Source organism: Corvus moneduloides, chromosome 24 (genome assembly GCF_009650955.1).
Source record: "Corvus moneduloides isolate bCorMon1 chromosome 24, bCorMon1.pri, whole genome shotgun sequence".
NCBI lineage: Eukaryota > Metazoa > Chordata > Aves > Passeriformes > Corvidae > Corvus > Corvus moneduloides.
The window spans coordinates 1,795,423-1,820,291 of record NC_045499.1 but is presented as its reverse complement, the minus strand read 5'-3'; the positions used below and the strand labels follow the sequence as shown (position 1 = coordinate 1,820,291).

Sequence of the window (24,869 nt, the reverse complement as noted above, 5' to 3'; positions counted from 1 at the left end):
ACTTGAGGCCGTTCCCTTTCATCCCGTCCCGTCCCCCGGAGCAGAGCCCGACCCACACCCCCCGGCTGCCCCCTCCTGTCAGGGACTTGTGCAGAGCCACAAGGTCCCCCCTGATCCCCCTTTGCTCCAGGCTGAGCCCCTTTCCCAGCTCCCTCAGCCGCTCCTGGGGCTCCAGACCCTTCCCCCGCCCCTCAGGGTCCCTTATCCCACGGGAGCCGCTGGGGGGCGCTGTGGGGCCCGCCCCGGGCTCGTTGCTCGGCAACCGCCCGGCACCCAGGGGCGGGGCGCTCTGCGCGCGGCGCGGCGCGATGACGGAATCAGAGCGCGCGGCGCGGGGAGAGGGAAGGGCGGGGGGAGGCGAGGTGTGCGGGCCGGGACCTCTCCCCGCGGCGGTGAGTGCGGCCGGGCCGGGCCGGGCCGGGCAGGGCAGCTCCGGGCCGGGTCGGGTCGGGCGGGGCCGGACGGGGCCGGGCGGGGCGGCCCCGGCCTGCCCCGGGCGGGTGTCGCCGGGGCGGCCGCGCCGCGGGGTCGCGGTGGGCGGGGGCGCCGGGCGGGGCGGGCGCTGAGGGCGGGCGGGCGGGGCGGCGCGGCGGCAGCGCCCCCTGTCGGCGGCGGGCGCCGTGCCATGTGGCCGTGCTGGCTGTGCCCGCAGGTGCCGCGCGCCATGGCCCCCCCCAAGGACATCATGACCAACTCCCACGCCAAGTCCATCCTCAACGCCATGAACGCCCTGCGTAAGAGCAACACGCTCTGCGACGTCACCCTCCGCGTGGAACACAAGGACTTCCCGGCCCACCGCATCGTCCTGGCCGCCTGCAGCGACTACTTCTGCGCCATGTTCACCAGCGAGGTCGGTGCTGCCGCCGGCCCTGGGTGCTCCGTGGGTGGAGGAGGCAGGGGCGCCCAGTGCCTGGGCTGCTCTCTGTTGAGCTGCTCAGCAGCTGGGCCAGGATCCCCCCGTGAGGGCCCAGGATCCCCTTGTGGTGATCCTGGAGTCCGCTGGATACTCCCCGTGGTTGCTCAGGATGCCCCCGTTGTGGTTCTTGATCCTTTCATGGTGGCTCTGGGTTCCTCAGGAACCCCCCGTGGTGGCCGTGGATTTCTCTGTGGTGGCCCTTGGTGTCTCTGGATTTCCCCACGGTGGCCCTCGGTTTCCCTATGGGCTCCAGGTCCCCCCGTGGTGGCCCTGGATCTCTCTGAATCCCCCCATGCTGGCCCTGGAGCCCTCTGGATTCTGTCCTGCTGGCCCTGGAGCAGTTCGAGGTGATTCTGTGCCTTCTTATGGTGGCCCCAGAGCCCTTTATCATGACCTGGTGGGGAGTTAGAGGTTGTGGCAGGGACTGTGATCTTGATTCATGGTCTGCTGCGACCACCCTGTGCCCAGTGAGCTGCCGGGCTGAGCTGCCAAACCGGAGAGTTCTGATGCATTTACTTATTTTTCTAGCGGTGATTTGTGATTTCTGTGGTTCTGGGCATCTTTCCTGCCCTGGTGCCGAGCTGGGGAGTCTGGGCAGCCCTTTCTGTGCAATGGAGGGTGTCTGATGCGTGCTCCGGGCTCCTCTTGGCATTGGCTGAGAGCTGGTGTGTGCTGGGTTGTGCTGATCTCCTGCCATGGGGGTGTCACTGGGGCTGGGGTGACTCTGAGCCCCAGGTGCTGCACTCAGCACATCTCACCTGAGAGCACCTTGGCGCTCAACCCTGACTGTGAGACTTGCAGTACCTATGTGCTGTTTCCCTGAGTCACTGACAGGCACTGTTTGAGCTAGAACTGGCACTCGCTGTTAAACGTCAGATGCTTTGCCTGGCTTTGTCTTTTATAAGTTTGAGTCAATCTTTGCAGCTTTTTCTTACAGAAGATGCTTTCCTTATCCTACCGCCTTCCCCATTAGCAGGGAGAAACATTATTAAGTAGCTCACAGGTCCTAAAGCCCTCCCTGCTAGCCCAAGAGTCATTGCAGCAGAGAATGATTTTGTTCTTTGTTTTACCGAGGCATGAAGGCTGTGGCAGAGCTCTCTGTGTGCCCACTGCGCTCAGTGCTGTCGGGGCAGCAGGTGTCTCCGTTTTTACAGTCCTGTGCAAAGAAACCAAAATGAGGAATGTGTGGCCTGACCACAGACCAATATATTTTTTTTTTCCATATCTTCATGAAATTTGTAAATTCATCAGGTTTATGCTCTTTCTCTGCATGAAGGAAATGTAATTAAATGAAGAAAATGCACAAAGCAGATAGTCCCTGGAGGCTGAAGTTTTCTGTTCTCCAGTAGCTCCAGGTGCTCACCAGTACAGCAGAGTGTCTCTGCTTCTCTGGGTTTGCCTCCACGTTCCTGTCGGTGCTTTTGACTTCTGGACTTTGTGCAGAGATCCAGTCATTCCGTGTGCTCCAGAACGTTCTTTGTGGCTGCTAACAAAGGCTGGGGGTTGGTGTGCTTTGAGTCTGAGCTGAGGTGTCTCTTGCTTCATTACACTCATGTTAACTGTAACATCATAGTGACCTTCATTCAGATATGTAAGTCTTCCTAGGAAATTAAATTCTCCCTGGGAGAACGCCTGTGCCCAGTGGGCAGAATTGCTTGCTCTCTCGCACTCCCACACTGCCTCTGCTTTAAGGGGTTTGCTTCTTTTGCTTAGTCTTTCTTCCAAACTTGTTCCTTTGTTATGGAAACCCTAAGTGACCAACCTGCCAAGGGGCACACAATTACGGAGTGTTTGTGGGAGAACTTCCTTCCAGGAAGGGGCAGCTCGGTAAGCCTCAGAGTGGACCTGCTTCCTGTGTGTGTCAGCGACAAGTGTGTCGGGGCCTGTGATGGGACAGTGCTTGGACACTCTCCAGGCTCTTGTGGGTGCAGGGTTTGGCCAGGCTGGGACTCCAGGGAGCTCATTGTGTATGTGGTGTCATGGACTGACAGGCCCTGCCAGGGCTTCCTCCACACTCCATCGCTTGCCTCCGGCAAGTCTGGGGGCTGCTTGGCTGCTCTAATGTGCCAGACCCGGCTGCACAAGGCTTTGTTCAGATCTGATCCTGGGGTTAGCCCATGGCATTCCTGGTCTTCTATCCTGGGGTTATGTCACAGTATTCTTGGTGTCACATCTGTGCATGGCCAGTACAACACTGAGACTGTCAGCAGATACTGTTGTCATAAAGAACTGCCTTTGCCTCTCTGTGTCTCAAGTTTCCTTCCTTCTCTTACTTCTGACTTTAACATTTTAAAAAGTTCTCAGTCTGGCTTAGTATTAATTTCTTCCCATTTTCTGTTCCCATTTTACAGAATGAGGAGAAGCCACTGATCACCTGATGAACCCCAGGCTTTTTACAACACTTTCCTTTGCCCCTGTGCTGAGCAGTGTGGGAGAACTGAAAGACCATCAGTTTTACCTACAGGGTTGTTCCTTGTAGTGAAAATTGCAGAGCAGTTTTATCTCCCTTGGATCTCGGTTGTGCACTGATATTTTTCTCTGTTTGGCCAAGTTAACATAAGTTAGGATCTTTTAAGAGCTGATCATTGGCTCCACCTCAGAAAGAAACTATTCTGTCTTCTCTTGGAGGCTGTGTTCTAGAAACTGAAGGGTTCTTTTCCCCCCAGCATGGAGAAATATTCTGAAAGCAGCTGGTGTTTCCAGGTGCTTACATGGTCAACTTGTCAACTTCACTGTGCTGTGATTGCCCTCCAGAGTACAGTGAGCCACACATTAGCACTGTCGTGCCAGCATTTCTCTTCCCCTGTGAGAAGAAATTGGGGTTTATTCCAGTGTACTTTTGTGTGTCTGCATTAGTAAAGACAAAAACAAGAAGTAGCCTTGGGTAAGAAAGGGGTTGCAAAATTTTAGACCCATTCTCCTGCAGGGTGAGTTGCATGATTGTCATGGTTTAGCCCCAGGCAGCAGCCAAGCCCCTCACAGCCCCGTGCTTGCTCCCCCACCAGCAGGATCAGGGAGGGAGCCAGAAGGGTAAAAGCCGGAAAATTTGTGGGTTGGGACAAAGACAGTTTAATATGGAAAGCAAACAAAGCAAACCCAGGAATTCACTCCCTGTTTCCCATGGGCAGGCAGGTGTTCAGCCATCCCCTGGAAAGCAGGGTTCCGTGACAGTGACTTGGGAAGACAAACACCATCACTCCAAACATCCCTCCCCCTTCTTTCTTCTGCCCTCCACTTTATATACTGAACATGGTGTCATACAGTCTGAAATATGCCTTTGATCACTTTGGGTCATCTGTCCCAGCTGTGTCTCCTCCCAACTTCCCGTGCACCCCCAGCCCCCTCGCCAGCCTGGCAATATGAAAAGCAGAAAAGGCCTTGGCTCTGTGTGACCACTGCTCAGCAATAACAAAAACATGTCCATTATTGTCCCTACATTCAGCACAAATCCAAAACACAGCCCCATGCCAGCCACTGGGAAGGAAATTAACTCTGCCCCAGCCAAACCCAGCACAATGATTGATGGATGGAATGGAAGAAGCAACAGTGTGTTTCACAAAAGAGCTGTAACCTGCAGCCCCTGCCTTAAGGCTTTCAGCAGCTTGGGCATCTTGAGGTAAAACTCCTGAGGCCTCAAAGTGACTCTCTTCAGTTGTTTTCCTGGATGCTGCAGTTGATTTTGGGATTTCTACTGCTGCAGACTATTTATGACGTTAGAAATGTGCTTGTGTGAGGGAGTATCAATCCCTGGCTACTACACTCCCTTCAGGGAGAGTGAGCAGAGCTCTGATACTAAACAACAAAGTGGGAAACCGATCTGAAATTCTGACAGCAGAGATGGAGAGCTGTGTCTGGTGCCACTGAACAACCACAAAAGGAAACACTGAACACCTTGGAGAGGAAAGCTTCCTGCCCTTTGTGTTGGTTAGCATTGTATGATCATCATTTTGCATTCTGAGTCCAAATACATGCCAGTATGGATGAACGAGGGACTGTCTGTGTCTCAACAGCCCAGCACTGAGCACTGCAGGCAGTTCTCCAATGCTACACACACAGGCTGGAGCTCAGCTCAGAGTCCTCATGAGTCTGAAAGGCTGAGAGAATTGGGATTGTTGAGTCTGGAGAAAGCTCTGGGGTGACCTAATTGTGGCCTTTCAGTACGTGAAGGGAACCAACAAGAAAGATGGAGAGAGACTTTTCACTGGAGTTAACAGGAGAAAGGGGAATGGCTTTGAACTGACAGAGAGGGTCCATGGAAGGTCCCTTCCAACCAAGACCATTCCATGATTCTGTGTTCAGAATCAAGTTGTCTCCACACTGAGATCCTTCTTTAAGGTATGATGTTAGGATTCCAATTCTGCATCACATATGTAGGTGAAGTTATGTGAAATACTTCCTTCCTTCCATCCTTCCTTCCTTCCATCCTTCCATCCTTCTATCCTTCCATCCTTCCTGGCATCCTTCCTTCCTGGCATCCTTAGCATGTGAGTAAACTGAGCAAAATAACAAGCAAGTAGTGGAGTGTAGCAGAAATACAAGGGAAGCAGGAATTAATCATCTCTGTGGTATTAATGTTGTCCCCATGGTTTGTGTTATGGTCAGCAGTATAGAGTATGTGCATGGCTGATGATTGAATATTGATTGTGCATCAGGAGCTTCTTTACCAGCTCCAGGCTGATGTGTGAAGAACTGATGTTTACAGCTGCCAGGAGGTCAACAGAAGTTTGTAACGTCTTTGATCCTAAATATGTATGGTCTATGTCTCCATTTGCTTACTGGAATCATCTGAAAGTCTTGTCTGATCAGTTCTGACCTTTGGTGACATCTGTGTCCTTTGTTTGTGGTACAAACAGCTTAGTCTTGTTTCAGGAATGTTTTGTCTGGCCCAAGGCAGGAACTGGTTTTAGCTTCTGAATGCAATGCCTGGCCTGTCACACAGCAGGTCACACAAGGTAATTTGCTGTTCCTTCCCGACTTTGGAAGCCATAAAGGTTGTTCACTGAGTCAACAGATTTGAAAGGCCTCTTCCTTCAAATTCCTTCGAGGTTCACTATTACCTCCTGTGCTTCTCTACTGCAAGTGTATCTCTGCATCATAGACATGGCTCAGTCCTGGCAGACATCTCTGCCGTGTCGTGGAGTGCCTCTGCAGGAGCAGCTTCCACTGCTCATATTTTCTCTACTCCTATATCACCTCCATTTTCCCCAGCTGTGGCAGATTCCAAGCTCAGTGATGGTGCTTTGGCCATGCTTTCTGCTCCCTGAGCCTCTGCCCAACTGGCTGTACCAACTTGGGGCCCATTCTTGGCAAGAGAAGCCACGGGCTTTCGTCTGCGTTGTGCTTGCACTGGTGCTGACTGCTCCAGAAGTCAGGGGCTGGTTTTGCAGCGTGCCACAGGGAGATCGTTATCTCCTGAGGTGCAGCCATGCTGCTGAGCTGGCAGCAATGTGCAGGGTGTGATTAGTGAATCCACCAGCCAGTGCATTGGTCAGGAATCATCGGATGCTCTGCCAGCAGCTCTGTGCTGGGGGCACTGAACCACGAAGCTGATGCTTTGTGAAATATAATCTGTTTGTGCAAATTTGATGGATTCACAGAATTTGCTGTTCCCAAAGATTGACCGTTAGGAGGATAATGTTCCTTGGAAAAAATAATTATTCCAAAATTAATCACAGAGGTGATAAAATAGTTAGGGGACAAAGTCTGGATTGTGTATGTGCCATCACTGCACAAACTGTCTTTTAACTTCATTTCATTTTAGGAATGAAGTTCACCATAAGCTTGAAGAATTGAATCAGGAAATTGATGAGTTGAGAAAGCTTTTTCTTTGGATTGGTTTTAGAGTGGAGTGGTGAAAATGTCCAGGTGTTGGAAAGGAAAATTACTTGTCAGTAGAATTGACTTGTTCAGGTTTAGGGCTTGACATGCCATGGGGAAGTTACCAAAGCTCGGGCAGAAGGATGTCCTACTGATAGAGGGCACAGAGATGCCAAATTTCTGGGCCACAGAGACACTTGGCAAAACTCCCAAAATAAGGAAGAAGTTGATAAAGCCAGCTCAGCAGCTGTGCTGAATCAGCTCTGAACGGGTAGAAGGTAATTCCAGCAGAGGCACGTTGCGACCACTGACTCACAGCCACCTACTGCAGAAGTCCCCTGACCCAGAGGAAGAGAAAGATTGAGCATGGGACTCATTAGCGTAAGAAGCAAGGAAATCATAAACCAATAGAAGATAGAAGGCTAATTAATGAGAGAGCTAGGTAACTTGTAGCCAATGAACATTAATGCCTTTGTTTGCTAAAATGAATATAAAGTGAACAGTTTTGCTGGTCATGTGCTGGCTTTGGGGATTGGCCTCCAGCCCCCCCTCTCTGTGCTGAACTGAAATGAATCAAATACCTGGACTCTGGGTGTGGATTGGCCTCTTTCACGCCAGCTGAAAGAACCTAGTTTGGGCCAACACTTAGGTGGGGGCTCCATGTGAACTGCAGCATGTCACACACATCCAGCTCAGGGAGGAGTTCCCTTGGAGTAAAGCTTGGAGTACTGCATGGAGGAGAGTGTTTAGTTGTCTTGCACAGGTGACAGACGTAATCTCTGCTGACTCAGATCTCAGCTCACAGTTTTTACTGTGCAGTGTGACTGTCCTTTTGATCCATAAAAAACTTTTGTCTCTTTCTCATCCTGTAAGTGAATTTTGTAGGGAAATTCCCTCCTTCCCCATATCCTTTCAGTGAGCGCCAGAATAGAAAGGACAAATCTCTGTTGAAGCCTCTGACAGATCTTGTTTTCAAACCTGCTGAGTGTTGTGGGCTTTCTGCTCACATTAATGAAAAATAAAGCTGCGTCTCTCTTTTAATTTACAGCTCTCAGAGAAAGATAAACCCTGTGTGGATATCCAGGGCCTGACGGCCTCCACCATGGAAATCCTGCTGGACTTTGTATATACAGAAACTGTGCATGTGACAGTAGAAAACGTCCAAGAATTGCTGCCAGCAGCATGTCTGCTTCAACTGAAAGGTAATTCAAGGATTAGCACAAATTGCACCATTGCTGCTGTTTAGAGATTTGATTTGTTTGACCCTCTGTGCATGGAAGAGAGATTGGGGGAGGAATTATATTTGTAAGTAGTTATATCAAACTTCTGTTTTCTTATGCGCTGTGGTCTCATTGGTAGAGGAACGGATTTGGGTGCAAAAAAAATGGTAAAACAGGTTCCATGCTTTGGGCTACTGTACTTCTGCAGGAGTATTCCCAAGAGGAATTGTGAGCTGTATAGCACATAAATGTTACTGCTCAGTTATATTACTCTAATAAGCAAATCCTGGATGTATTTGACCTGCCATCACAGTATGTCTGGGTCGGTAACAGGCTGGTTGTTGTCACTGCACATGCACCTATGGAGCTACCCCGGACAATTATCCCAAATCGCAGACAACTTACCCTAAAGTTATCACAGACCTAGGAATCTGGTACTGTATCCACTAGCAGACACATTAGTGGTTTATAATCCATGAAGCTGAGTACAACTCACATTGGAGTCTTCCTAGTATCAGATTGATGTAATTTTTTGATTGGAATAGAACAGCCGGAGCTCAAACCAGCCCAAACACGTGGCCTGGCTGCTCCAAGTGTCTTCACAGTCTCCAAAGCAATACATGCATGTGTGTGTTTCTGTAGTACTTTTTCTTGTTATTTGAATTGGATTTTCATTATTGCTTAGAACTTCTTTTTTGAAGCCCTTGCCAAAGCAGTGGATTGATAGTAAGCATGCAGTGCTCATTCACCCCTCCAATTTTCCGTAGGTGTGAAACAAGCTTGCTGTGAGTTTCTAGAAAGCCAGCTGGATCCATCAAATTGTTTGGGCATTCGGGATTTTGCTGAGACACACAATTGTGTGGATCTAATGCAAGCTGCAGAGGTCTTCAGCCAGAAACATTTTCCAGAGGTGGTTCAGCATGAAGAGTTTATCCTCTTAAATCAAGAAGAGGTTGAAAAGCTCATCAAGTGTGATGAAATTCAGGTAAAACCTGAAAAGTACCATTACTGTGCAAAGCATTGAAATAAAACATTGAAACCAGTCAGTAATTAGTCCATACTCCTGGGGTGGACTTCTCACACAGTTTCTGAATTTGAAATTTATTTTCAAGAAGCATCTAATTAATTTTTTTTGCTAGTTTGTAATCTGAATTTTATCAATAACATGTAGCTTCTCTCTAAGAATTTGTTGTCACACAAGTGGTTCTTGCAAGTTAATCACAGTAAGTTAGTTCCCTCTGCAAAGTTGCTGGCCCTTCATTCCCTCCTTTCCCTGGAGAAGACAAGTTGTCTCAATGCCTACATTTCAGAAATACCCCCAAGCTTTAACTTCTGTTTGCCTGCTGATCAGCAGCACAAGGAATCCCCAGGATGGTGCGGGGTGGCCTGACTCTGCAGGGATTACAGGGAGACGTAGTTCCCTGACGGTGAGTTTCTGGAGGATGTGCTATGTGACTGGAACATGTCAAATACATTTTTCCACCTTTTCTATGAACCAGTTGAACATTCCCTGGTAATGAGGAGAGAGTTTGATTACTTATTGACATGGATTTTGTCAAGAGCTAATGTTCACTGCAGTTGAAAGCAATCACTACTCAGAGTTCAGGGGAACAGGAATGCTTGGAAGCAAACCAACGTATGGGATATCTTTGGTAGGATTCCTGAAAAGCCAGTACAGGGGTAGCCAGAGGAGAATTGTTGCTGTATTCCTTGAAAGTGGTCTTCAGCCACGGCAACATCCTCTTGTTAATGAGGCTGCTTGAGAAAGAGCGTGTGAGACAGTGGTGAAGGACCCTGCTCCAGCCGGGATCCACAGTGGAAAAGGCTGAGTGTGTTTGGTGTTTGTGCTGTGAGGGGCTGAGCCTCCTGTGGGTTGTGATGATACTGAGAGCAGCTTCTGGGCTGGGAGCAGGAAATAATGAGGAACTTCAGAATGACCCAGCCAAGCTTCTCGGATGATCCGCTCAGGCGAAGCGACATTCCTTGTGGATTGGAAGGGCTGGTTCAGACCTTGCAGCAGGCAGTGTGTTGTGCATGCACTGTCGTACCTTAAGAATATGTGACAAGTAGGGCAAGGGAGGCAATTCTCCCCCTCTTCTCTGTCCTTGTGAGATCTCACCTGGAACACTGTGTCCAGGTCAGGGGTTCTCAGCACAAGAAAGACGCGGACCTGTTAGAGCAGCTCCAGAGGAGGTGACAGAGATGCTCTGAGGGCTGGAGCCCCTCTGCTCTGGGGCCAGGCTGGGAGAGCTGGGGGGATTGACCTGGAGAAGAGACGGCTCCAGGGAGACCTTATAAAGGCCCTTATAAAAAAGAGGAAGAGTGACTTTTTACATGGGCAGAGAGTGATAGGACAAGGGATAACAGTTTTAAAGAGGAGATACTTAGATTTGATGTTGGGAAGAAATTCTTCCCTGTGAGGGTGCTGAGGACCTGGCCCAGGTTGCCCAGAGGAGCTGTGGCTGCCCCATTCCTGGAAGTGTCCAAGGTCAGGTTGGATGGGGCTTGGAGCAACCTGGTCTGGTGGAAGGTGTCCCTGCCCATGGCAGGGGGTGGAATGGGATGGGCTTTAAGGTCCCTTCTAACCCAAACCAGTCTGGGATAAGGAGCAGGTCTCTCTCCTGCTGTGCCAGGTGCTGTGTGGAATCAAGAGTGTGCTCACAGAACACCCTCAGAAAATCTCTGGGCTGCTCAAGAAGTGCAATTACAGGTCCTCACTGTGATCCTGCATTAAATGTTACTCATCATTTATCAGGAAACATAAATGAGTTAATGAACAATAAAGGTGTTAAATATATCTGAGGACATTCCGTTCAGGAGGGAATAAATCAACGCAGGATTATTGCGTTTAAAGAGGAGGTGGGGAAATTGGAAACAGTACAGTAATCTGCTCTCCTTTTGTGAGCTCTAATTGTCCTTTCCCTGCAATTCTAAGAGAAAGAGGCCATTCCAAATTACACTGTAACAAATATAAAACAATGGCTTAGAAGAATGCCTAACATAATTAACCTCTGGGGCTCCCTGCTTCAAAACATTCTGCCTGACAGCTTCAAACTGGACTTCAGAGGGGACCAGTCGTAGGCTGGTGGGAAGGCTCAGTCCTTTCATCACAGGCTCTTCTTTTATCTTCATGTTTAGTCTCAGTTAACGACTTTGTGGTAATAAATTTGTACCTGATTGCCCTTTATGTTGGGTGATCTGCTAGATGTGTAAAAAGAAAACAAAGTCTAAGTAATATATAATTGAGATTTTTACAATTCTTTTGCTTTTGGTAATCATAGCTGTCCAAAGCACCTGAGGTTCTCTAGCAGTATCAAATTTGGATGGTTTAGTCAGTGTAATCTCTGGAAGTGGTGTAAGCACCAGCATGTGCCACTCCTAAATGGAGACCGGAGATGGAGAAATAAATTAGTAATAAAATAAAGTAAACAGTAGAAATAAACAGTAACATTCATGCCCCAGGGCTCTCCACTCTGAAATCCTTTGTAGTTTTTAAAAGGTGGATTGAAATAAAAAGATACCTTAAATGTACCTGCTCTGGCTGGATTGTCCGAGGGGCAGCGCGTGGGCACGGCGCTGCCGAGGCCTAAGCCAGACACTTCGCTGTGCAAAGGAAACATGATTCTGATCACCTCTATGATGGCACTTTGAATTTTGCAGGACCACAGCTCCTGCTCCACAGAGAACTGGGGGAGCTGTCCTGTGAGTTCCCACTGGTCAGTGGATAGAGCTTCCAGCTCTGGGCTCTGATCCACACCGTAGCGCTCACTGCTCTGGGACTTGGACTGCCATTGTTGATCTCAGCTGCAGGGGAAAAAACAAATGCAGGTGTAAGGAAAAAGAAGTGAGGGAATTTAACTGTGCTTATGGGGATTTCCCTAAGAGACTCGTAGCTAAGTGTCCTGCTCCCTTGCTCGCTGTGAAGCAGTGCCAACAGCCTGCACGTTGTGTGCTCCATGGCAATAGCTCCAATGTTATCCTGTCATCCTATCAGGATGTGCCTCCTCTTTGCAGGTGGACTCTGAGGAGCCGGTGTTCGAGGCGGTTATCAACTGGGTGAAGCACTCGAAGAAGGAGCGTGAGGCGTCGCTGCCGGAGCTGCTGCAGTACGTGCGGATGCCGCTGCTCACCCCCCGCTACATCACTGACGTCATCGACACCGAGGTACAGCGCCGGCGGCCGCTGCGTGCTCCTGGCTGGGCTCTGCTGTCCGACAGAACGTATTCAAAGCTCTCCTCTGCTGCTCCTGTTTGATGGTGACCCTGTGGAGCTGTCCCTGCTCAGCCGCAGTGCCGCCGTCACACTGAGCAGTGGTGTGCTGTGCCAGCAGTCGCAGCATCCCACTCTGCAGCCACAGGGTGCCCTCTCCAGGGCCGTTAGTCAGCTGTCTCTGCACCTTTCTGTTGTCATCTGTTACAGTCTCCAACAAGTGCTTTCTGCCGTCATTCCTAAGCGCTGACAGGTCCCCTTCCCCAGGCTGAAGATTGCTGGCATTGATCTCAGGGAGGTCATGGCTCCTCAGAGGGTGTCTGAGGGCCAGATGGCCAGCAAGTACCTCTGAGTGAGAAAGACAGGAGCTGTGTGGGCCCAGGACCAATACACAGCCAAGAGCCATGGCTAACACTGCTGCTTTGTATTCTGAGATGCTGCAGAGGCAACCCAAAATGGGGACGATGAAAAGAGACAATTAAGCTTTTCAGTGCAAGTTTAATTCCAGACAGGAAATGATGCTGATCCCAGGCAAGATTTCAAAGGAAGGCCCAGAGAAGGTCAAACCAGCCTTCAGGTTGATGGTGATAGGACGTACTCAAGGGTTACTAGCCCTTGCCACCTGACAGGTGCTGACTGGTGAATGACAGACGTTTCTCTACGTCAGGAAAAGGCTGGTTTAGCAACAGTCATCTCAGATGTCATAGATCATGGATGTTAGTAAATCAGGACAACCTAATGGGCTGTTGTGTAAGGCTGTGCCAGAGCTAAAGGGTGTTCAGTCAGATTGTCATGGTCCACTTCAAACTGAAATTGAAGCTAATGGAAAAGGGACTGGTACCAAAACAAATAGATCTGTTCCAAATCCAGCCTGAGACAGAGCGTGTACAGCCCTCGGCTCTCAGAGTGACCGTGCAGGGTGACCTGTCCAGTCTGGCAGTGCCACACACTGGTGGCACATCCTCAGCTTGGGGTGGTGTGGAGAGTGGAGCGTTGGCCCCATGTGGCTGCCTGACACAGATACCAGGAACCTGTAAAAGTAAATCTGAACTTACTGAAGCAGCGTGTACACCAAACACCCAAGGGGAAATGAGCACTGAGCTGAAGGGAGGTTGGTCTGGGCCCTTGGCTAGGGGAGGGAATTACAATGGCATTGTGCAAGGAGATGAAGCTGTCCTTGGGTGCCCCTCACACTTCAGTGCTTCTGTTGCCTCTTCACAACTCTCATGTCCCACGTGCACAGGGATCAGGGCAACAGATCAGCTGAACAGCTTCATTGGGTTGTGCTCCCCACCTCTTCTCCAGTGGCAGGTGCAGGACGAGTTATGTGGGGCAAATCAAGTGTGGTTTCACTGCCAGTTCCCCTTCCTAGTCATACTTCTGCTTGCTTAAATGGAGTAGAAGTGACTTTTCCTTAGTGTTCCAATGCAGCCATTTTCCTTAAGGAACCTTCAGTGCCAGTCTGTGAGAATGGAGCCGTATCTTCTCAGCTGCAATCTGGTCTTCAGTTGCCTTTGCATTTCTCTGCATGCCGTGTCTCCACCAGGACACTGCAGCCTGCACACAAGTCCTTTACATGCTGTCTGAGCTGATGAGCGTTGGCTTTAGGACAGTTCTTCTGAGGTTTCTTAAAATACACTGCATGTACCAGTGACTCATGTTTCTCCCCAGCCTTTTATACGCTGCAGCCTGCAGTGCAGAGACCTTGTAGACGAAGCCAAGAAATTCCACCTTCGGCCCGAGCTCCGGAGCCAGATGCAAGGACCCAGGACACGAGCACGTCTGGGTGAGCAGCAGGGGAAAGGACACAGAGGGGCCGGGGCACTGGCAGGTGGTGTGTCAGACACCTTGTCTAGTGTCTTGTAATTGTGTTGATGTTCTTCACAGCAGTAGCTTTTGTCATCCCATGGTCCCCAGTGGGACAGAGAGGGGACTGGAGCAAAGGAGAGAGTGCCTCTTTTACAGAGCATGTTTGCTTAGTGCCAGTGTGGGGACCAGTTGATTGCTTTTAATCCCAGGCTCCTGCTGTGGCCTTAAAACCAGTTTCCTGAGTTGCTGGTGCCTGCAGATACATTTGTCCCAGCATGCAGCTGTCCAAGAACTGTGGGAAGAGTTTCTTCCTGTCTGAAGAGGCAGGTATCAGAGTCCAAAATGGAGCTGTGAGGTGAGTGACAGCTGCCTTACAGTGACAGCAAGTTTCCACAGCGAATTGAACGGGGGAATGTGCAAGGAGGGAGATGGAGATGTCCCTCTTCCCCTTCAGAGGTGCTTTTGTTTTTCTCCCTAGCCTTGTTAAGGTAAATCAATGATGATATCTTCCTTTATTTCAGTAACTCCTACCAAGCACGGTCATGAATTGTTCGGAAAAGGCTTGTCTTAGGGCTGTGAGCACTCAAGAGCAACATAAATGTAGGAATGACCTACAGAAGAAGGAAAAGTATTTTACTGGCTTCTTCTGTCAGACTGTCTGTGCCGTGCCTGTATCCTGGTGCACTCCCAGGGCACTGCCATCAGTGCCAGCATGGACCACTGTCCCTGCAAGGAATCCTCCTTGTGTGTTCTCCAGTGCTGCTGCAGGTGTGGTGGAGAGAGACCCCAAAATCCCCTCATGGCCCATTTCAGGGGACAGAAAGCAGTTTAACCACAAAAAGAGGAGGGCAGATTAGGGTTGTCAGAGACACACTGATCAAACTCTTCTGGCCTGAAGGGAATGTTGTTATTCTGCTCCTGCATAGTCCAGGCCTCAGCACATTTTGTGGGAATTCCTATGCCAGTTTCAAAGACCTGCACTTCTGTGCAGCTCAGCCTGTCATTGGCATCAGCCTTCCAGTATCTGAAGGGGCCTACAAGGAAGCCAGAGAGGGACTTGTCATCACAAACTGTAGCAATGGGACAATGGGGAATGGTTTCACACGGGAAATTTAGGGAAGAAATCCTTCCCTGTGAGGGTGGGAAGGCCCTGGCACAGGTTGCCCAGAACAGCTGTGGCTGCCCCATCCCTGGAAGTGTCCAAGCCCAGGCTGGACAGGTCCTGGAGCAACCTGGGATAGTGGAAGCTGTCTCTGAACATGGCAGGGGGTGGAATGAGATGAGCTTTAAGGTCCCTTCCAACCCAAACCATTTTGTGATTCTATGATTTTAGAAAAACACATTTCATTTTATTCTTAGTTGAAATACTTCACCTGATAAAAAAGACATTAAAAAACTGTTTTATTGTCTAATTGTATGGGTTAAAACTGCACATTATTGCTGAGGTTCACCCTTTGGATTCAGCCCTAGCTCTTTTAATTGATTCCACACCATCTGATATCAGCAATGTGTCACTTTTAAACTGTTATCAAGTCGTGTATTAACTTTGCATGTGAGAACTGAAGTGATTGCACTTTTAGCTATCTTACTGGAAAGGAGGCTTTCCAAGATGTTGGAGCTCTTGTGAATCCTTCCCAGTTATTTTTTATATTATTTTTCATCTGAGGTGGCAGCTTTTCTGCTTTGTGGCAGACAAGGCCTTGTTAAATGTTTGTTGCTTGGTGTTCAGTCCTTCTGCAATGAAAAGCTGGATGGTCCTAAATTCTAGTGATAAACTCCCTGTTCCAGAAAGGGCCCAAGGAGTCCAGGGGATGCTGAGCTGTTCTAAACCTGAGACAGAAGCCTGCTTCCAGGCAGTGATTACAGGGGAAGTTACAATTCTCCAGGTCACAGCTGTTATTTAACAGTCATGGAGGAAATAAAAATTCAGAGACCATCTCAGAGAAAAAAAAAGTAATGGGAAGGCAATTTTGAAATGAAATACGCAAGATTTAAGAGACAATTCCTGGGAAAATATTTAATTCATTTTCCAAGCTTTAGACAGCCTGACTTGTTTCTCAGTTACGTGGTAAACAAAGTCCCCTAAATCAGGTCTGGATGTCATTTGCTACCAAGAGGAGACCTTGTGTTGTGAGGAGGCAGCAGGGATTCTCCTCCAGATTCTATGGGGTGGTGAGAGGTTTGGGAAAAACAGTGGAAGGGATACAAAAGGAGATATAAAGGAGCGAACCTCAGCACCTGTCTGAGGCAGCTTGTCTGGTGTTAGGAGAAACAGCCCTCCAGCAGCAAGCTCCTAACGCCTCAGTCAGTTGTCTGCCACATGCTCTGAAGAGTTTCTCCTTTCTCTTCCTTGCTGAGCACAGAGAGAGTGGGAGTGCCTGAGCCAGGTTAGGTCCCTTCCCCAGAGCCAAGACGAAAATAGGGATTTAGAGGCAGCTTTGCACCAGGGAAGGCTCAGAGTTTCTTCAGGTTGTTCCCCTGAGGTGACCCTTTGGTTGTGAAGGGATTGACTTGGCTTTGCTGTCCCTCTGTGCCTCAGGAGCTAACGAAGTGCTGCTCGTGATCGGCGGCTTTGGCAGCCAGCAGTCCCCCATTGATGTGGTGGAGAAGTACGACCCCAAGACCCAGGAGTGGAGTTTCCTGCCGGTAAGGGACTGGCTCTGACCACCACTGGGCTGACCAGGCTGTGAGCAAACACTGATCCTGCAGCACCAGCTGGATAACAGTCTCCTTGGGCTGTCCTGTGCAATCTGCTGAGGATTTCTGAGAGAAATTCTTCAGATATTTACATGGTGAATGCTGAAACCACTTCAGTTTGCAGAGTGACGGAGGGAGAGGGGGTTGTTGTCATAGACCTGATCAGCTGAGCCTGCAGAGACCCACATCTTGGTTGTGGGAGTGAGAACTATCATGTTTCTTAGAGAAGGGGTGTTAAGTTTTAAGGTTAGTGATGATAATTGGAATGTCAATAGGAACAGTGTAATCAGTGCAGTCTTCAGGCTGCTGCATGATCCCACTGCTTGCAGTGTTTTGGAGCATTACGGGAAGAGAGAATTCCTGCACTGAGGAGTATTTCTACCCAAATTAAAATCACCTTTATCTGTGTGAAATGGTGGAGAACTGCCTCTTTAATATCACTGGTCAGGGCAGACTCAGTATCACCTGATGTTCCAAAATTCTGATCTTTCTTGGAGGCTAAAAGCTTCATCAAATATTCAGAGTCCCCACTTTCTCCCATTACCACTGTCTGCAGGAGCCAGTGGGAGGCTAACAAAACATACCAAATGCATCAAAGATGATGCAGCAGCACAGGATAAATACATTTAATGCGAAATACTTGAGTGCAGAGAGACATGGTCCTGAGAAGAGAGCATGGCAGGGAGAGGCAGACACAGTCACTCAGGCTGTGTCCTTTAAATCCATTGTGCTGCCTGCTCTGGGACAGTGGGCCATTTCCCAAAGGCGCAGCAGCAGAGGGTGGAAGAGCAGTGGTTGGTCTCCATGCCCAGTGTTGTTTCTCTCTTTGACCTTCGTGTTGCTTCGCTGTCTCAGAGCATCACGCGGAAGCGGCGATACGTGGCCACGGTGTCCCTCCATGACCGCATCTATGTCATCGGGGGCTACGACGGGCGCTCCCGCCTCAGCTCTGTGGAGTGCCTGGATTACACATCGGATGAGGATGGCATCTGGTACTCCGTGGCTCCCATGAACGTGCGGCGAGGGCTGGCGGGAGCCACAACCCTTGGAGGTACGTCCTGGTCACTGCCAGGGCAGAGCATCTCTGGCCTGAGATGCCCTGAGCTGGTATGTGAAGAGTGGGCTGGCTCTGGGGAAGGAGGGGAGCCTGAGATTCTGCCTTCTCATCACTGGGATGCAGAAATGGAAAACTTGCCCACATATCCTGAGAGGAGCTCTGCCTCCGCTGCATTCCTGCAACACATATCTGTGAACTGGGGGAAAGGGGCTCTGTGAGAGATTATGGAGTGGGAAGCTCTGAGGGTGGTGACAGTGTTGGGCAACACTGAGCACAGGACACTAAGTACAGCTGTGACCATCCAGCACTGGAGAGACTGGAACGTGTGCAGGGAAGGAGTGGGGACTTTGGGGAGGTACTGACGTGAGGCTCGTCATGGGAAGGGTTTGGGTTTGGGCATGGCAGTGTTTTGGTGGTACTGCAGCATGAAAAAAATAGCTGGATGTGCATGTTCTCTTTCATCCATCAGCAGGAAGCAGATGTAAAGGCCAGATGGGACTTGTGTTTGTCTGTTGGGCCTGTGAGCCAGGCTGAGGAGCCTGGGTTCATCTTGGCTCCCAGTGTACCAAGGTCTGTTTTCTGTGGTTTGCAGTCCATGTTGTAGCTTTGCTCTGTGTGTGAGGGCCCCCATGCTCCATGTGCATGGTTGACTCGCTGGGTCCCACTCTGTCATTGCAGACATGATCTATGTTTCGGGTGGGTTCGATGGAAGCCGCCGTCACACCAGCATGGAGCGCTACGACCCCAACATTGACCAGTGGAGTATGCTGGGAGACATGCAGACAGCACGGGAGGGAGCGGGGCTCGTGGTCGCCAATGGAGTCATCTACTGCCTCGGTGGGTACCTCAGCACCTCTGGGAGTTGTGCAAAGCCTGCCCTTTTACACAAGTGACCATTCAGGTGTCACATCCATGTTAGAAGAGGTTTAACCTCCCAGGGCACTCCCGGCTGTGTCGGTGAGTGCTGCCTGACCTCACTGTTCCCATCACAGTGGCTTGAAGTGCAGCTGCCGTATCACTGCAGGAGATGCTGCACGCTGCAAATTACACACAGTTTACACACCCTGCGATTGAGGGATGGCTGAAGTGTGGAGGATAAGCAGTGCCAGCTGAAGCTTTGTGTGGCCTGGGCAGTGTCTAAATGCCCAGAGATGAAGCAGGTAGCCATGGGATAGAGGGTGCACCGGCACCACACAAAGCAATGGTGGCTGTAGTGCTCCAGAAATGTATCCTGAGCTGTCTGTTCTCCAGCTTCTTCCTGTAGCACTCAGTTTCAGAGCACCGCACCAGCTGTGAGTACAGTGATATTTCCAGAGGACAAAGCACTCTGAAGCTTGTTCTGTGGGTCACCTTCTGGGCCCCAGCAAAGGCAGGCCTAGCATTGCACCCACATCTGTTGCAGTCCTGTTCCTGGGGAGTCACAGATCTTAGGCACTTGTTTCATAGAACCACTGAGTGAGTGGTTTGGGTTGGAATGGACCTTAATCTCATTCCACCCCCTGCCATGGGCAGGGACACCTTCCACTAGCCCAGGTTGCTCCAAGCCCTGCCCAACCTGGCCTCAAACCTGGCCATAATCCAACCTGGTTTATGGGTTTCACTTCCCCCTCCCGAATTCCTCTTCCTCATGCTGTCCCCAGGATGGATGGCAGCACACTGCTCCTTTGCTGGGGCTGCACAGAGATTTTTTAGTATTCTCTTGAGAGATCACAGACCTGAGCGCAGACCTGGGAGCGGCACATCTGCGGGGCTGCACCAGCAGTGGCCTCAGCGTGCTCAGAGGCAGCTCCGTGGGGCTGGCCTGCTTTGGGGAAGTGATGCTGTCCCACATGGCCCAGTGCAGTGTTGGGGCAGAGCTGGCTCTGGGCTGGCTGCAGGATCCTCCGTCCTGCCAGGGTGGGCTGTGCTGATGGCAGTGCCACGCTGTGCTCGGGGCCCACCAGGCGTGTTACTGCTCTCTACGCAGAAAACATTCTCCCCAAATCAGCCCCGTGGTTTGCTCCTGTGTTTTGTTTCAGGAGGCTACGATGGGCTGAACATCCTGAATTCTGTCGAGAGATATGACCCCCACACTGGACACTGGACAAATGTCACTCCAATGGCCACCAAGCGCTCAGGTAAGAGCCCACAGTGCCTTGAAGTCAGTGTGTTTCCTGCTGCACTGAGGGAGCAGTCACTGCTGGTGTGTTCTGCTGCCCTGGAGGGTGCTCTGGCCTCCATGGGTGGTTTGGCTTTGAGAAGGGATGATTTTACAGCACACTGGCTTGAATTCCCAAGAGAAATACTAATTTTCACATGTCTGCTGTCTCCATCCCACGCCAAGGTGTGTATAGAGGAATGTAGTGGTGGGGGTTTAGGTTACAGGGAGGGAGAGGAAATGCTGTGTGACTTCCGAAACTGGGAACAGTGCTTGGCGTGGAAAAGAGCTCACAAGGCACAAACTGACCATAGTACTGGGTCAATGCTTGTCAGCTGCACGGGACATGGTGACAGCAGGCGTGCCCTGCCAGGCTGCTCCTTCACCTGAGCCCTGCTCCAGGGCAGCAGGAGCACAGAGAGCAGCACTGCCAGAGCAGTGTCCCCTGCAATGGGGTTCCACAAATGGTGCAGTCACACATTATTATCCCCCACCAACTCTTCACTTGTCTCTCTGCCTGGAGTTCTATCCAAGCTTTAAGTGAGCAGTTGTATCTAGGACAAGAACACAGTTTAAATCCTGCTTTTGGAGTATCTTTCTGTTTAGGCTCTCCTTCATTTCTCAGACGAGTTGCCATGGGGCTCCTGTAGCTCTTGTGTGCCCAGGTGTGTTGATCTCCTGCTCTTGCTGTGTGCCTCAGGCCTCCTGCCCTGAGCTCCAGGCCATGCTGATGAGCTGCCCTGGCCCTGCCTGTGTGTGCACGGGCAGGTTGCTCAGGGCCTTCACACCTGTGTGGCTCCCAGTGCTTAGAGTTACGTTCTTAGACCCTCTTGCACATCCCTTTTGAAGTTACTTTTTCTCTGCTTCTTTCAATAACTGCCCCTCACAGTCAGCCTGGGCAGCACTGCTCCATGTGATTCCTGTGCAGTGTTCCTGGTTAGGGCCAAGTGCTGGGTACTCAATAAAACTGGGCTCTGTTCCAAAAACATTTCAGCTTTCTTGTGCCTGCAGTGGCATTCACCAAAACCCCAATCTTTAAATATTTATTCCTGTGACAGGGATATTCCTGTTAAGTGTGGGTTTGTCTGCCAAGAATGGATTTGATTTAGGAGTTGGGCACTTTCCACATCCAGGAAGACCCTACATATAAAAAAACAGGATAAATCTGCAAGTTTTTCCAAGTCAGAGGCACCATGTGAGACCAATCCACAAATCTCTAGGAAGCTTGAGGGTCAGATGAGTCTGCTTTGAGCACCAGAGAAGATTGACTTTGGACAAGACCAAAAGCAGAGTTCAAGGGAAAAGCCTTCCACAACAGGCATTTCCCAGGTCTGTGCTCCCCACAGGAGCTGGGGGCTTTAGTAGCAGTGCCTTGGCTGCAGCATGAGCTCCTTGGTGCCACAAGCAAGCAGCAACATGGTGAGACTCCTGACCCCAGCACTGGCTCAGCTGGTGTCTTCCTTGCAACTGCGACCTGGAGTACCAAGATCTGAAACATGGGTGTGCCCAAGGGCCTTTTTTTGCCCAAGTTTTTTGCTGCCACTCTGGTACTAACACCCCTAACTAGTCATAGCTTAGGTACTTGCAGCCTTCATCCTGGTGTCAGTTAAGTCTGTCCTGGTGACCTTGGGCCCTGTAGGACTTCTTTGGCCTCCAAAGAAGACTTATCCACATGCAGGTCTTTGAATTCCAAGACCAGGACTAAAAGTAATCTTGGCGTTATTCACAGAGATCATTTCCTCCTTGTTTCTTTCCACCTCCTAGGACAGATTCTGGAGGGAGGCTACCCCTCAGCGACCTTGGCCATATTGCATTGCTGGACCTGATTTCCCTGATTAGGCCTTGGTTTGGTCTCTTCAGCCAAAGCTCCTGGAGAGCCCACTGGGCCAGCCTGGCCATTCCCAGCTGTTCGGGTGCTCTCAGCAAGGACAGACAGGGAAAGCGAGGATGCATTCAGTGGAACAGAAAGTCTCATACCCTGTTTGTAAAGAAACAGATCCATGCCCTACAACTGCAGGGTAGCTGGCTCGTTTCCTTCAGGGTATTCATTAGTGCAGTAGTTCATGTTGGTGGTGACAGCCTGACAGGGCTGACTGTGTCCCCAGGTGCAGGAGCCCCCAAGGCCACCAAGTGCATGGTAGTGTCACAGTGTCCTCCAGTGCTGTACCTGAGGGGGCTGCCAAGGAGGAGCCAAGGCTGGCAGGGGGTTATTTGCTGCTGGTTTCATAAATTCCCAGTTGGACCAGCATATTATTGTCTGCTGCACTGTGAGAACAGCTGTTCAGGCAGCTGCTCCAGCCACCTCTGCCTCTGCAACAGTGTAGAAACCAGTTTTCATTTCCCTGTCTTCCAGAGAAGTAATGTCAGGGAAATCCCTCCTCCAGCTCTGTTATGGAGCAGTGTACAGCTACTCTCCAGGCTACAGCCAGGAGCTGGGTGACACCAGGGAGTCAGAAACACCAGAGGAGCTTGTCTCTGTACTGACAGTCCCTGCCAGCTGCCTGCCAGCAGAGCGGGCCTGGTGCTGCTCTGCTCTCCCACCTGTGGTCAGGTGTCAGCCCAGGTAAACCTCTCGTGCTGCTGTGCTGCCTGGGCCCCCCATGGCACAGAGTCAGCAGTGTTTAGTGGAGTGACGTTTTCATGTATCATATTGGAGACAACAACAACAGAAGCCGCAGTTACCAGCTCTTAAAAAATGTCCTGTGAAGAGGGAGGAACTGACCTGTTCAGCCTTGTACCAGCGAGCCCCGTGCTGCTGGTGTCACTCGTGGGTGTGACTGTGCCACCTTCTCTCCACAGGGGCTGGCGTGGCTCTGCTCAATGACCACATTTACGTGGTGGGTGGGTTCGATGGCACGGCGCACCTCTCCTCGGTGGAAGCCTACAACATCCGCACGGACTCCTGGACCACGGTGACGAGCATGACCACGCCCCGCTGCTACGTGGGGGCCACGGTGCTGCGGGGCCGGCTCTACGCCATCGCCGGGTAAGCCCACGGGGTCCTGCAGCCCTGGGTGCTGAACAAGTGACCTGAGGGGACACAGCTGCTGCCCCTTCCACGGGGCCTCTCCTCTATGAGAGGAGACACCCACAGGGTCAGCGTGCCCAACCAAAACGGGCAGCACAAAGGTCCAGGGCCCAGGCAGGCAGGAGAGAGGCAGCAGACAGCAATGGCAGCTTGATGCAGGGGTTATAATTTGGGCTATTCCTGCTGTTTGCAGCTGCCCAGCCTCCCAGGAAGAGCTCTGAATGCCTCAGCCCCTTCCTCCAGCACCGTCCTTCATTTGTAACTTTCTGTCCCGGCAGATACGATGGCAACTCACTGCTGAGCAGCATCGAGTGCTACGATCCCATCATTGACAGCTGGGAAGTGGTCACCTCCCTGGGGATGCAGCGCTGCGACGCGGGAGTCTGCGTCCTGCGGGAGAAGTGATCAGGAGGGAGCTCACAAAGAAAAACATTCTAAAAAGTCTCAGCTGGAGGAAGAGTCCCAAATGATTTGCAGTGACTGTTCTTGAGAGTTGTGGATGCTGTGGGAATAGGCACCAGAACAGCAGCTTTCTGTGCTGCTTGTGACTAGAGCATGTGCATAACTGTGTGATCTCAGCAGTCATTTGAAATCAGGGGCTCTGTGGGAAGCTGGAGGAAGGGGGTGAATGGGTCAGGAGAAGCTGCACTCTCTGCTGTTCCTGTGGCTCAGTCTGTGGGCAGAGCAGAGTTGCCCCAGCCTGGTCTCAGCCAGCCTGGTGACCCCTCCCAAGGACATGTACATACCACTGGGTCACCTCTTCAGCCACCGCAGGACCCCGCGGGTCCTCAGGTCGCTCTCAGCCATGTGGATGTGTGAGGGTGAATCCAGCTGCTCTTATGTTCCAGCTTCAAATCATCGTGTACATACTGAATGTTCAAACGCGCTCCTTGAGCGCGCGTGGGTGCAGAGCCGGGTTGGGTGAGCGTGTGTGAGGGGGGCCTGCACTGTCACTGCGTCTGCAGGGTCCTCGCAGGGCTGCACACAAACGGAGTCGCAGGTTAAAGCTGTCAACTACTGAGACAGAGCCTGAGGCCACAGGGGCAGAGGGCAGGGGAGGAGCTCGTTGCCGCCACAGAAGCGTCTGCAGCGTTCCTGCTCTTGATCGGGTGCTCAGCAGGGTTCATCACATCGTGTGTCCTCAAAAAGCTTGACAGCTCCAGCTGCAAACGATGTGTGGCACCTGGAGCTTGGCTGTGCTTCGGCCGTGCCTGTGCCCCACCCTGTGAGGAGGTCACCTGAGCTGAGGCCAGGAGAGTAGGGACACAGTGGCTGCTGCCCACCAAGGTCCTGCTGGTGAGTCACTGGGGTTTGTCCCCAGACAGACCTGGCAGGGGGACCCAAGGCAGCCTTTCACTCAAGTTCTTTGTGTTGGTTTTCCTTTTATCTAGGGTTTTTCTGCTTCCAGGGCTGTTCCGGAGTGACATCCAGGATTCCGTTTTGCCCTTTGTTCTCAGCTGTTTATTCCCCTGTCTCATAACTCCACATCCCATGACACTTGCTATCCCTGGCCTGCCCCACGAGCTCAGGTGAGGCTCCATCAGTGGCTCACACCAGCTCACGGAGCACTCCCTGCTCAGCATGTCCTGCCTCGCTGCGTTCCTGGGAGCACGGGCTCCCCTCTGCCATCAGCTCAGCCCCACAGTGCCTGGGCTCCATGTAGTGCTGCTCGTTGAGCTTCCTGCTGACTCCTTGCTTGGGGACAGGGTGGGATCAGGGACATGGTAGCATGACCTAATTATGCACTTTCAGCCAATGCTCTGACCTTCTGCGTTTGTTTCTATCACACAAGTGTTCTGTGGTTTTGTTTCCTATGTTTATTTTTTAATGAAAGTATAAAGAATAAAATATTTCCTGAGCCAGTGGGAGTTTAGCTTCTGTTCTCTACCTTCCAGATGTTTGTCAAACTGCTGTATCAAGGGTTTGCACAAACCCTGTGTTGGACCAGGCAGCCACCCTCAGGTGTCTCTGCCCTGCAG

At 51.0% G+C, this 24,869-nt stretch overlaps 1 protein-coding gene across 1 annotated transcript; it reads left to right on the top strand.

The window, feature by feature from the left end:
- Nucleotides 1-308: 308 nt before the first annotated feature.
- Nucleotides 309-24,753, top strand: KLHL12 (kelch like family member 12). Its single transcript, XM_032133130.1, has 12 exons — nt 309-392; nt 653-850; nt 7,782-7,935; nt 8,721-8,938; nt 11,968-12,117; nt 13,834-13,948; nt 16,511-16,617; nt 17,524-17,719; nt 18,404-18,562; nt 19,744-19,842; nt 22,662-22,848; nt 23,169-24,753. The coding sequence occupies exons 1-12, from the start codon at nt 309-311 to the stop codon at nt 23,293-23,295; spliced, it is 1,794 nt and encodes a 597-aa protein (XP_031989021.1). The 3' UTR covers nt 23,296-24,753.
- Nucleotides 24,754-24,869: the final 116 nt, after the last annotated feature.

Excerpts from the sequence above, each read along its gene's own strand:
- KLHL12 (XM_032133130.1), top strand. The coding sequence starts at position 309 with ATGACGGAATCAGAGCGCGCGGCGCGGGGAGAGGGAAGGGCGGGGGGA. Across the intron at positions 393-652 it reads CGGGACCTCTCCCCGCGGCG|GTGCCGCGCGCCATGGCCCC; the intron begins GTGAGTGCGGCC and ends CTGTGCCCGCAG. Across the intron at positions 8,939-11,967 it reads TCAAGTGTGATGAAATTCAG|GTGGACTCTGAGGAGCCGGT; the intron begins GTAAAACCTGAA and ends TCCTCTTTGCAG.